Source organism: Pristis pectinata, chromosome 33 (genome assembly GCF_009764475.1).
Source record: "Pristis pectinata isolate sPriPec2 chromosome 33, sPriPec2.1.pri, whole genome shotgun sequence".
Classification (NCBI taxonomy): Eukaryota; Metazoa; Chordata; class Chondrichthyes; order Rhinopristiformes; family Pristidae; genus Pristis; species Pristis pectinata.
Window position 1 is genome coordinate 17121317 of NC_067437.1, and position 13700 is coordinate 17135016.

At 45.0% G+C, this 13700-nt stretch overlaps 1 protein-coding gene across 1 annotated transcript in view; it reads right to left on the bottom strand.

Moving 5' to 3' along the window:
- Positions 1-4650: 4650 nt before the first annotated feature.
- The window catches only part of micall1a (MICAL-like 1a), a 72437-nt gene continuing 63387 nt past the window's right edge, over positions 4651-13700 (bottom strand). Inside the window, exons 11-16 of the mRNA XM_052043030.1 lie at positions 12461-12587; positions 11030-11120; positions 10616-10689; positions 10413-10527; positions 9235-9281; positions 4651-6798 (exon numbers count right to left, since the gene is read on the bottom strand). Of these exons, the coding sequence (XP_051898990.1) occupies positions 6674-6798; positions 9235-9281; positions 10413-10527; positions 10616-10689; positions 11030-11120; positions 12461-12587 (579 nt within the window). The 3' untranslated portion in view covers positions 4651-6673. The remainder of the gene's footprint in view (positions 6799-9234; positions 9282-10412; positions 10528-10615; positions 10690-11029; positions 11121-12460; positions 12588-13700) is intronic.

The following is a 13700-nucleotide window of genomic DNA, read 5'->3' on the forward strand; positions in this document are numbered from 1 at the left end:
ATTGTAGTATTAAGGGCAGAAGGATACCATTTAGGTCCAGTGCAGAGGATTATAGGGTGGTGGGTGCACCCTAATGGATCTAGTGTGGGGTGATTGGGCGGCAGATGCAATCCTGATTGATCCAATACTTCTATTTTGGTGATAATTGAGGTGACAAATAACCCATTCCCCCTCACTACAATGCAATGCAGGGTGATAGGGGCAGGTACGCAGTCCTCAACAATGGGTGATAGGGAAACAGGTATTCTGGATCTTGATGTGGCCCCTTCTCTCCTCTCCCTCCCCCCCCCCCCAACCATTCCAATTGTCATGAGAATGTAGTGGAGAGCTGCCTTTCTGAACCATTGCAGTCCTTTGGGTGAAGGTGCTCCCAGTGCCTTTGGGGAAGGAGGTTGCAGGATGAAGGAATAGTGATGCAGTTTCCAGTCAGAATTATTGGGGACTTGGAAGGAAGCCTGCAGACAGTGGTGTTCCTGTGCCTCTGTCCTTGGTGGAAGAGCTTTCAGGCTTGAAAGGCCTCAAAAGTCTTGGTGAATAACCAGTGTATGTTGCAGATGGCCCCACTGCAGCTGTGATGACCAGTGGTGGTACAGAAGTAGAAATACTGGCAGAACTCAGCCAGGAGGCGAATCACTCCCTGCAGGAAGCCTGGTCTCTGTCCTGCTCTTGCACAATCAATCCATTAAGATTCTTTACCTTGGAGGGCTGCAATGACGGTGGGGATGTGGGATGGTAATGCCATTTAACCTTAAGTGGTTGGATGGTTATTCACTGGCTCTTGTATGGCAAAAAATGTCTTGGCAATAATCAGCCATGCCTGAGTACCATCTAGACCTTGCTGCATTCAAGCAAGAGCTGATTCACTTTTGGAAGGTTTCCAAATGGAACTGAACATGGTGTAATCAACATACAGTATATAAGAAAGGTCTTGGCTGAGTTGATCTTTGTTCTCACTCTACTTTCCTGCCCGATTTTCAGAACCTTGATTCCTTAGTCCCAAATTCTATCTTCATCTTGAATGTACATAATGGCTCAATGACTCAGAATGGCTCCTAAGGACAGAGAATTCCAAAGATTTACATCCTCAGGGAACTAATTCTTTATCACCTCTGTCTTAAGTGGGTGACCCCTATCCTAACACAATGTTCTCTAGTTCTAGACTCCAGGCGGAATTTCTCACCACATCAGATGCAAGAAAGACGTATCCTGTCAAATTCCCTCAGAATTATCTCTTAACAAGATCACCACTCCTTCAGAAGCATAGGTTCCAGATTGTTCAATTTTTTCCTCCTCAGACCAACTTCTCATCCCAAGAGCCAATTCAGCAAACCTTTGCTGCAATGGCTCCAAGGAAAACACATCTTTCTTTAAAGTTAAATGCAACTAAATGTGGGTGCCCCAGGGTCTGGTCTTAGCAAAGCTCTGGACATTTGAAGCTAGATTTCCTTACTCTTGTATTCCATTCCCCTTACAATAAACATCATTCCATTACCTACCTAATTATTTGCTGTACATTAAATTCTCTGAACATTTCCACTCTTGACCTTATGGCAGAAGGAAAATCATTGATCAAGCAAATGAAGGCAACTGTGTATAGGACACAGCCCTGAGGATCTCTTGCAGCAATGTCCAGAGGTTAGAAATTAATAACTTCAACAACCATTTTGTGGACAGGTCATAACTGAGCAATTTTCCACATTTTTGAATGTGTAACATTGTTGTAATGTAATTGAAACAATTTGACAGGGATGTTATTTTCTCCTGGTATTCTGTCTTTGGTGTGAAAGTGAAGCTTTTCCTCTACAGGGACTATGTATTGATCAATCCTATCATGCATCAGCTTCAAGTTCCTGGGTGTCAACATCTCAGAGGATCTATCCTGGGCCCAACACATTGATGCTACCATGAAGAAGGCACGCCAGCAGTTTTACTTTGTTAGGAGTCTGAGGAGATTTGGTACGTTACCAAAGACTCTTACAAATTTCTATAGACATACAGTGGAGAGTATTCTGACTGGTTGTATCACAGCCTGGTATAGACCCTCTAATGCACAGGATCACAAGAGGCTGCAGAGGGTTGTCGACTTAGCCAGCTCCATCACGGGCACAACTCTCCCCACCATCAAGGACATCAAGAAGCAGTGTCTCAAGGCGGCAGCATCCATCATTACAGACCCTCACCATCTGGCACATGCCCTCTTCTTGTTACTACCAGTGGGGAGGTGGTTCAGGAGACCCACACTCACTGATTCAGGAACAGCTTCTTCCCCTCCGCCATCAGATTTCTGAATGGTTCATAAACACTACCTCATTCCTTTTTTTTGCACTATTTAGTTTTGTAATTTCTAGATTTTTATGTCTTGCTGCCACAAAAAAAATTTCATGTCATACATCAGTGATAATAAGTCTGATTCTGATCTGCACAAGAGGGCAAGTGCATTTCCCCCTCATGTTGATTCACTCACCATCTGCCATGGAAAAGGTTATGCGCCCACATCCTTCAGGACTCAGCCTGCTTGACGATGGACACAAAAGGTGCTCTGGGTGGGAGACTTGCAGGGCCCTTGGTGATGCAGTACTTCTGCCAACTGCTGGTCAACAGGGAGGAACTCTGTCCTCAGCGGAGAGATGACGGTAAGTGGTTTCCCTGCATCTGTTTGACCTGGTGCCAACTCTCAGGGTCATTTATTCCCACCAGTCTACCACGGCACCAGTCCTCCTAGTGGGTCTGTCCTGCCAGCAAGTCTAGACATATTAACACCTTACACAGACCAAGCTTAATGTGCTATTAAATGCTGCCATTAAACCATTCCAACTTATCCTATCACAGACATTCCCTCTGTTCTACACCCACCCCCACCATCTGCCCTCCTGCTGATAACTAGCTTACATTTCTCTCCTTCCCAGTTCTGAAGAAGGGTTGCTGACCCAAAACATTGACCGTTCCTCTTTCCGTAGATGTGGTCCACCAGCCGAGCTTTTCCAGCATTTTCTGTTAACGTCTGGTGTTTCCAGGAATCATGGAGGAGGATTCTGGGATGTTGGCTGTAAAGTATGACTATGTTAGGCTATTGCTCTGAGGTAGCTTTGTCAGTTGAGACATCGGACAGCTGGAAGGAGGGCATTGCAAGGGTGTTGGGAGCAATTACTTTGTCTGAATCTGCTGCCTTGTTTGCTGCCGGGTGGTCCATCTGGTTTTATTCTTGTTTTAATCTAGTGGTTTTGATGAAAATTAATGTCTCACCAGACCATTTCAGTCAGCAGTTAAGAGTCAAACACATTAGGGGTCTGGAATTACATAAAGGCCAGAGTGAGTAATGATAGCTGATTTCCTCTCTTGAAGGACATTAGTAAAAAAAAACAATCTGGTTCACTGAAGACCACCATGTTTCATAGTCACCATAACAAGGAATGGATTTTTAAAAAAAAAGTTAGAGATTATTTATTTAACTGAACTTAGATTCTTCCCAGCCATGTTGGAATTTGAACTTTTTCCAGATCATTAGACTTGGACCTAGTAACTCAACCACAACTACTTAGCCTGTCTCTCTGGATCCAGTGCAGAGGATAGTGGCCATGTACATTCACCCAGTATCCAGCTCAGGATATCATAGTGGCTAGTGCTCCAGTAAAGGAAGATATGGCAGCACACGCAGTATCTCCTGATCAAGGGTGCAAGTACACAGCGGGATTGAGCGAAGGCCAATCACCTGTAGGTAGAGTCTCACTGGATCCAGTGGAGGGTGATTATAATGGCAGGCACATGACTAACAGCAGGTGCAGGTACATTGGATATAGTGCTGGGTGTCAGGGCAGTTGAAGTTCCCCTAGATCCATGCAACTAGTTCAGGCTAATACACCCTCCTCCATCTCTCTTCCCCCCCCCCCAATACTTTCTATGGAATGATATCACTGCAGGTAGAAGTAACCCTACACAGTATAGTCACACTGGATCCAGGATATGGTGATGTAGCTGCCCAGTCTGAAATACAGTCAAAACAGGTCCAGTATGGGATAAAATGAGAGCAGAATGTCACACTCCATCCAGAGAAGGTGATAAGAGATCAGGTGTCACTCTCAATTCAGTGCAGTAAAATCCAGACAGACACAGTAGATATGGACTGTATAACTGGCTCCATTGCTGGGTGGTTTGACAGCCGGCAGTCACTGGTTTCCGTTCAGGTTGATTACAACAGGTGTTTTCTCCAGATTCATTGAAGGACAATAACGGAAGCTGGTCAGACTGGATCAAACACAGGGTGATATGGAAATAAGTGCAGTTACACTATACAGTGGAAGATGATACGAAAGCAGATGCCATCACTTGGATCCACCAACAGGTGAAATGGGACCAGGTAAAATCAGACCTGCTCCTCAGCCTGACCGGGGCTTCCCTGAATTCAGCAGACATGGAATCTTTTTGCTTAACAGTTCATCCCCAACAAACCTGAAGTAGTTTTGAAGTTGCGGATGTTGCAAATCTTAGTGATTGAGAAGTAAAACAATGGCAGAACCACTCAATAAAATCTGCCAGGCACCAGGAATACATTGCTTAAACCAGGGCAATGACTGTTCCCAGGACACGTGGAGTAACATGCAGATGGGATCCTCCATTACAATCAACAATCACTTCTGTTTCATACACCAGTCGCACATTTGGACATCTTTCCATTTTAATAGACCCAATTTTATCAATTTTGTTAGCAGAATAATATAGCTTCAGAACAGTTCTTGTGTGTTTCAATAAATATTATATACAAATAGGTAAGATAAAGTAAAAGTCAAAGATTTGGATCAGCAAAAATGATCTGAATGAACTTATGAAAGCAATACCATAATTGAATGACTAATACAAAGACATGGCACCAATACCCCAGTTACAAGAAGTATGAAAAAGACTTTAAACTGAAGATTTGACAATAAATTGGATTAAGGCTTTTTGGCAGCTGTTCCTGTATGTTAAGTAGAGATACAATTATTGCTGAGAGCTGACAAAACTTCAACACACTATGTTAATCGGGGTGAGAGTGCAGATACCAAGTGTCAGTCCAGTATTTAGATCAATAGAGAGTATACAGTGTGTTGTCCTTGTCGAATCTACTGATGGATTAAGTTTCAAAAACAAATCTAAAAGTCCCTGAAAAAGTTTGAATCATGCAAGAAATCCAAACTGAAGTTGTTTCTTGCTGGAACACATTTACCCTTGTGACCTTTCATAAGATAGTACTGCAAGTACATGGGTCAGATTGGTAAATCCCCTTGCCTTGCTGAATTAGGAACAGCTCCTAACAAGGGCCTATTGCCTGGCAATGCAACATACTATAACATACGCTGAGCATGGCCAAGGTGTACTCAGATTGTCCAGAGATTCACTCAAATGGAGATGACTAAATTTTAGTTTGAAGCTTGTGTAAATGACCCTGCTGAAAAATATTAACAGCACAATGCACGCCGAGACACCACTGGTCATTAAAGTACAATATTAATAGAAATAGCTTCACTATGACCTTCACTATGTTTGAAAGCATATTTGTATTAGTTGGTCTCTGAAGCTGGATCTGTGTGATGTGTATACACTCAAGAAATATGCATGAGAGCACACAATTTATGCATACTCTTAAACACGTACACACATTTTCTACCAGTTTTAAAAATCTGTCCCAATGTCACACAGCGGCACAGGAATCCCCCTGTTCATCACTGCTTTTACCATCCTTCAGGACAGAGTTGAATGCATTACTTGTAGCACAGAAATAAGGGTATTTAGATGACTGAAATCAAACTAATCTTACTCTTGCAAGTCCTAGCTGGAAGAATTTCACAGACTGAAAGTTTTTAGCTTCTTGCTGCATAGAGATTCACTGGAGAATTGCTGATAGACAAAGAGTGGGAGCCCAGTCTTCTATTCAGAAGCACTCTGTACATAGGTTCACTCGAAACAGTGCCTCTAGGTTATTTGTAAGAAGCAAATAGCAGTACATCACACTCCCACACAGTGCCCAGCACACCATGCCTGCACATTGTACTCCACATACCATGCTACTGTGTCAGCAGGTTCTGTTCTCAATACTGTGAAGGAACTATTATAATCTATCTTTTGAATCACTGGTGCAATATTGCATCTTAGGATAGTGCTAGTCTCTTTGCAAAGGTTTCAGTTATGTTTGATGACAGATTAATGGCATAAAATGTCTCACAAAATAAGCCTCCACAGCGTGCAGAATTCTGAATCATTCCTGGGTCACCAAGTCTTCACGCACTGTGGTGAACAGCAGCAGAATGCAGCAGGAAATGGGCCGATCTCCACACAGGAAATAGAAACTCTGCTCCAGAGCACTGGGTGACATCCAGGCGTGACCTAAAACAAGCCCTGAGCCAGTCTAACGCGAGCATTCAACTCTACAGCTGTGAAACTTTGCAGAAAACCACACGGTGGAAAGGAGAGAACTTCAGCCAAGTAACGGACTGTGTCACCAATAAGATTAGACAAATAACACGACTGTAGTGGTTTCTATTGCACATACAAGGACATATAATAAGCACAGGAAGGAGCTGCCTAATATCAAGTACGAGACTCCTATGAACCAATCACCAGACACTGTAGAGCTGCTCCCAACATGACCAGCTGTGCCAACCACACCTGCAGATCCCCCTTCATTGCTGCACTTATTCCGTCACAAGTTCTTCTCCTTGGCATTTTTAGACTTCCCCTCTGGTTTGTTGCTAAGAAACTTCAGCATCTTGCTTGGTTTGAATTTTGCCTTTTTTTTCATTTCGCTGTTTGGATCTTTGTGGAAATCTATTTTTAAAGAAAAACACCGATGATTAGAGATCATATTTCTGAAGGTGGCAAAGAGCCCGCAGCGTCGCAGGGCCTGCGGCCTTCACACGCAGAGGCCTGCATGAGGGACAAAGCCTGGATCCACAGGAGGCAGAGTCTGCTGAGGACAGAACCTGAGACAGCACACATGGGGGCCTGGAGCCTGAGGGAGGGACAGATTAGGGCCATGGTCTATAGGGGCAACAAGCCCTGGAGCTCTAGCCTGTTTGGGGATCAGATCCTGACTTGGAACCTATAAGCCTACAGAGACAGCTGAGCCTGAGCTCACCTACAGGGATGTGATGCTGCTGGAAGTTGGACCAATTGATAACACAAAATCACCTATTTGGCTCTTCAAGCCTGCTCCACAATCAGTGTAGCAGATCTTCCACAGCTCCAGCTTCTGGCACTATTTCCATCTTTCTCAATTCCATTAGTATCGAAGAATCTATTGACAGGGATCAAAAATATTCAATAGACCATCCTCAACCCTCTGGGGAAGGGAAATTCAAAGATTTACAATATTTTAAGTAGGGAAAAATAATCTGCTTATCTCAGTCAACTCCTTATACTGAGATAGTGATTAAGTTTGGAATTCCAAAGAGAGGCAACTCAACATTCCAGAGTACAGGTTGTCCTCAGGTTAGGGCAGGGTTCCATTCCTGTGAACTGTTTGTAACCCGAATAGTTTGCAAGTTGAAAATGCGGTCACGGTGCCAGCCCCGCAGCAGCCGGCAACTCCACCCTGCTAGTCTCCCAAACGCTTGCTTGGATGTACGGGCTGTATACAAGTTGGGCGTTTGTGAGCTGGGGTGGGCAGGGGGGCCTGTATAGAAGTTTCAGGCATGACAGAGGGGGATGTAAAAGGCAGGGGGTGGGGGTGGAGAGGGATATTGCATGATTGATCGAGGCTCTTCAGATGTGGCCACATGGTAGAACTTAGAATAATGAAAGCAGTGATCACTTGGCTGGGATGATACTACAGGCCTCCCAACGGTCAGCAGAAGACAGAGGGACCGAAATGCAGGAAAATCACAGAGCTGCAGGGGGGATAGGGTTACAGCAGCAGCCAATTTCAACCTCCCCAATATTAACTAGAATCACCTTATTGTGAAACGATTAGATGCAATGCAATGTTTAAAGTGCATCCAGAAGAGTTTTTAGTGCCTGAGACACAGAGACGGGGACAGGGCCCCCAGAGAGAACTTTTAACTTATGGACCAGAGTTGGGACCCAGACATGTAATGCAGACACGCCTCAGGAGCAGCAGCGCAGAAGAAAAGAGAAATCTGCATTTATATAGAACAACTTCACATAGACAAACATCACGGGGAGCTTCACAGGAAGCTAAACCACAGGAGATATTAGGCAAAATAACTAAAAGCTTGGTTTTAAATTATAATTTGAAGCAAGGTTTAGAGAGTGAATCCTATAGAGATAAAGGCCGAGGCCGCAGCCACTGATGGTAAAGTGATGGAATTGGGTATGTGTAGGAGGTGGAATTGGAAGACTTTGGAGCAGTTGTAGGGCTGGGCAAGACGACAGAAGTAGAGAGGTCAAGGTTAAGGAAGGAACTGAACAAGGATGAGAACAATAAAATCATATCATGGTGGTGCAATCAGCTTCGGGGACCCTAATTTGATCCTGACCTTGGGTGCTGTCTGTGTGGAGCTTGTATGTTCGCCCCGTGACTGTGTGCATTTCCTCCAGCTGCTCTGGTTTCCTCCCACAGACTCGCTGGTAGCTTAATGGTTACTGTAAATTATTCCTTGGTGAAAGCTATGGCAAAAAGAATCAAAGAGGAATTGGTGGGCAGGTGTGAGAGAATAATTTGCAGGGGTACAGGGGGATGGGATTGATGGGATTGCCCCCAGGACCGAATCGTCTGAACAAACTACACGTCATCTTAAGCAAAAAAAAAGACTTTGCCACATCAAGGCAGATCGGCTTGCACACAGCGCTGACGTATGCCGGTACCCATGACCTTAGTCTGTAGGGGCTTGGAGCAGGCTGATACATTTCCACGGGCATATACTCAATGCTAAAATCAAAGGTAAACCTCGTTTCTGGTACCTCACTTCTATGCTTCCACTTTCATCATTACCACCTGTACAGATCCACCCCCCCCACCACCAAGAGGGGGGGGGGGGGGGGGAGAGAACATGAGTCAATGTCAAGAGACCTGATGATATAAAATGACCCAGGATGTGCATATCAAGAAAGGATCTGGCAATTTCAGGAGGTCCACTCCCCACACAGGGTCTTCTCCAAACTTCAGACAAACCATTCAGCCAAGTATTCTGCTGATGTGCTTAGAGGAAAAGGAGCAAAAGGATAGATACAGTGCAGTGTTTAAATAAACTGCAATGTTTAAAGAAATCACCCCTTCTTTACATTAAATGCAAATAATCTTACCTTTGTTTTTAATCATTGTTTCCAGCAACTTATCCTCCTCTTCCTCTCTGTAAGACAGTGATGTGAGCATTTACCTTCCATTTCCCTCTTGGAGCTACTTGTCTGAAAATGTACCTCACGATCCTCTGCCTGTCCCCCACAACACGTCTGTGCCCCACTATTCTGTCCCATCCCCCGCAGGAACTTTATACTTAACTGTCCTGTGTGTGTCACTTGCAAATACCCTGAGCCTTTCATCTAATGGGAAGACTACTGCACTATCCTGGCCTGTGATCCACAGGGAGCCTGTGCCCCACTATGCCGTGCCCATTATCCCCAGGAAGGTTGTACTCCACTATTCTCTGCCTGTCACATAGAGACAGGAATATATGCATGATTCTATTCCATCACAAACAGACCAAGTGTCTGTAACCAACAATCCTCGACCTGTATCATCCAGACAGAAACTGGTCTTCTGTGCCTATCTCTGGACAGTAATGTACCCCAGAATACAGTGCCCATCCACCCCAGAAAGGTGTTACCCACAAGATGTTTGTACCTTCTACCTTGTGCCCATCATATACAGACAGATAAAGGCACTCACTACCCTATGCCCCAATCCCACAGGAGGATTATACTCCACTGGTGTGTTCCATCACATAGAACAGTACGGGCCCTTCGGCCCACGATGTTGTGACGACCTATATAAACCTACCCCACGATCAATCCAACCCTTCCCTCCTGCACAGCCCATAACCCTCCATTTTTCTTACATCCGTGTGCCTATCCAAGAGTCTTTTAAATGTCCCTGTTGTATCAGCCTCTACCACCAGCCCCAGCAGCGCGTTCCAGGCACCCACCATTCTGTGTAAGAAAAAAACCTACCTCCAACATCTCTCCTAAACTTTCCTCCAATCACTTTAAATGGATGTCCTCTGGTATTGACCATTACCATCCTAGGGAAAAGGTGGTGGCTGTCCACTCTGTCTATCCCTCTCATAATCTTACACACCTCTGTCGTCTCCTGTCCTGCTGACAGGAACGTCCCATATCCCACTGTCCTTTGTCCGCAGGCACGATGGGCCATTAGCCCATTATTCTGTGTGGGTACCCCATACACGAGGAGTTTGTACTCCACCATGCTGCATCCCTCACCCACAACCTGTCACCCCCAAAACCTCATTCATTCTACAGATTACCGCTGTCGGTCTTCATCCAAGCTGTTGATGATGGCGTTCCTTTGTTCAATGACCGTAATCAGCTCCTGCATCAATTCTGCCTCCCGTGCACGATCCTCATCTGTCCAATCTTTCTCTGCAGAGACAGTTACAGCAGTGATCAGCCTAGGGCAGCTGGGACTGTAGTGGGGAGTTCTGGGTTCAAGCACGCAGCAGACACTGACCTGGTTTATTCAGAAGACAGCGCAATTCATACTCCACATCTGCCTGCCGCTCCTCCAGGTTTTGCTGTTTAAAGCTGGGCATAAAGATGGGAATCAGGTTACTATGGATGTCAGTGAGTGAGAAGGGGGCTCAGCAATTTTTGCTTGTAACACCAACAGCTCATCAAATAACAAATCACCAAATTGCTCAGTAATCTGAGGGAAAGAATGAGGGTGGGGAGAATGAGTGCAGTGGGGGAAAACATTGGTGGGAATGGAGGGGAGGGACAGGAGAGTGATGGGGCCTGGAAGAGGGAGGGGAGAGGGGAGGTAGTGCAAAGCCCAGGTGGGAGAATAGAAGGAGGAAATGTTCAGAAAGAAGCCCTGTTGGGATGAAGGTTTTGGTCACCACATTGTGAGGCACACATAACTTACGTGTAGACGAGCTCTGATTCACGGCGAACCAGCAAGTGCTTCTCATGGATCAGTTTGAACCAGTCGACCAGAAGATCATCTTCATCATCGTCTGGAGATGAAAACATAAAATGCATGCTGACAGGCATTGCGACAAGCCCCACTCCCTCCCCAGTATCAGTCCCATGCCCACTTCCTCAAGCTCCATAAACGGGGCCCAGGCAGAGGGGAAGTGGGCTGGGCTGCAGCAGAATATGGGGGTGTACAGTGGCTGCACTGAGTCCAGGGCTTCACCGGGTACAGGGCTGTGTGGAAAGGGGTAGTGGGTATAACGGCAAAGTTAGGAGCTGTGGGACAGAGAAGGCTGCTGGGAGAGACATGGCGGGAAGGACCCATGCATGGGATGAACGGATGTGGCAAAAGAGGGGTAGTGACGGGTCTGACAGTTTGCCCTTTACAGAGTCCCAGGTGATGTGGCTCTTGAAACAAAACACTAAAAAGTTAAAGACATGGAGGAAACAACTATAGTCCAAGTTGAAAAGAAATCCTTGTGGTGTAACAACAGAGGTTTCATATAGTTCAATCTCCAGAAACCAATGGCTACCAGTCCGTTTTCGAGGAACTGAAGTATGTTCTGGTCATACCTTAGAAATACACAGCTTACAAAATCTCCTCATGGTTTTGAAAACTGTCACTCCATTATTTAAAGTTAGGAGTGATAAATAAGGAAATAAACTTGGTCTATTAGTCTGAGATCAGTTCTTAGAGTTTGTTATTCGGGAGAGAAGTGGCTGAGTATTTCAGCTGATAACTAATCTGAGGCAGTATAAATTTCTCCTGTGTAATTCATTTTCAATAAACCGGATTCCCATTTCGCAGAAGTGACTATGAATGTTCTTCAAGTGACTCCCAGAAATTAATTGAAAAGGATTCCATGTGAGAAAGTTTTAGCAAACACTGAAGCATGCACACGTGGTGCCAGCCAGTTGAAAAGGGTGGGAACCAGTTAATCTGGGGGTTAATCTGGAGCCGCTACTGTTGGTGTCAGCCATAACTTAGTTTCTTACTTCTGAACCAGAATGTTCTCCATTCAAGTCCCAGCCCAGGGATTTGAACACACAAATGTAGGCTGTCACTTCAGTGCTGACTGAATGAACACTGGACCGTTATTTGCAGATGTTAAACTGAGGCCCCGTCAGCTTGCCCAGGCTACAACGTCATAGGGCAGCAGGGGAGATATCCCCACTACCTGTCCAATATCAATCCCTCAATTAAAGTCAGATAAAGCATCACATTGCTGGCCGAGGGAGCTTGTCATGCACAGTCTTCCCTGAAAGAAACCAATTTCAACAGTGGCTAGTTCTAACAGGCTCTCTAATATCCTTAAAGGTACAAATAAATACAAGTCCTCTTGCCCACTTTCCTAGTTTGGTGAGTGCTCGCTCAACTCACCATTTTCACAGTTGCGTAGTTTTTCCTCCAGAGCAACTCCACGGAGTTCCAGTTCATCCAGCTGCTGCTCCAGTTGTTCCAACTCTCCTTGGATACTCTCCTCCGGAATGTATTGATTCGCATGCACCTAAAAAAATCACAAGCTGGTGACCACAGAAGATCAGGGAAATTGACAGATTAGATCTAGGGTAGGGCATGGGAAGTGTGAATCCCTTTCAAGTTCCATACAAGAGACTAGAGAATATAGGTTCACATTACTCAATCTCAATTGTCTTGAATTTACTGAAAAGTTTGATCATAGCTTCATTCTGAGAAGGTAAAATTAATATCAATTGTCCTGCTTCTCCTACCCACTGATCAACTAAAAAACAAATCCTATCAGTGACTGTGACAACAGTTGATACACACATGGGCGCTCTTCAATCCTGAAGTCGTGCCCTCTTGTACTAGACTCCCCTACCATGGGAAACAACTTTGCCACATCTACTCTGTCCAGGCCTTTTAACATTCGAAATGTTTCTATGAGGTTCCCCCTTATTCTTCTGAACTCCAAGGAGTACAGCCCAAGAGCTGTCAAACGTTCCTCATATGTTAACCCTCTCATTCCTGGAGTCATTCTAGTGCATCTTCTCTGAACCCTCGCCAACGTCAGCACATCCTTTCTTAAATAAGGAGCCCAAAACTGCACACAGTACTGCAAGTGAGGTCTTACCAATGCCTTACAGAGCCTCAACATCACATCCCTGCTCTCATATTCTATTTGTTGAGAAATGAATGCCAACATTGCATTCACCTTCTTCACCACTGACTCAACCTGGAGGTTAACTTTTAGGGTATCCTGCACGAGGACTCCCAAGTCCCTTTGCATCTCTAAATTTTCAATTTTCTCCCTATTTAAATAATAGTCCGCCTGTTTACTACTTCTACCAAAGTGCATGACCATACACTTTCCAACATTGTATTTCATTTGCCACTTCTTTGCCCATTCTCCTAGTCTATCCAAGTCTCTCTGCAGACTCTCCATTTCCTCAACACTACCTGCCCCTCCACCTATCTTTGTATCATCGGCAAACTTAGCCGCAAAGCCATTTAATTCCATAATCCAAATCACTGATATACAACGGAAAAAGCAGCCCCAACATGGACCCCTGCAGAACACCACTGGTAACCGGCAGCCAACCAGAATGGGATCCCTTTATTCCCACTGTTTCCCGCCAATCAGCCAATGCTCATGTGTGGC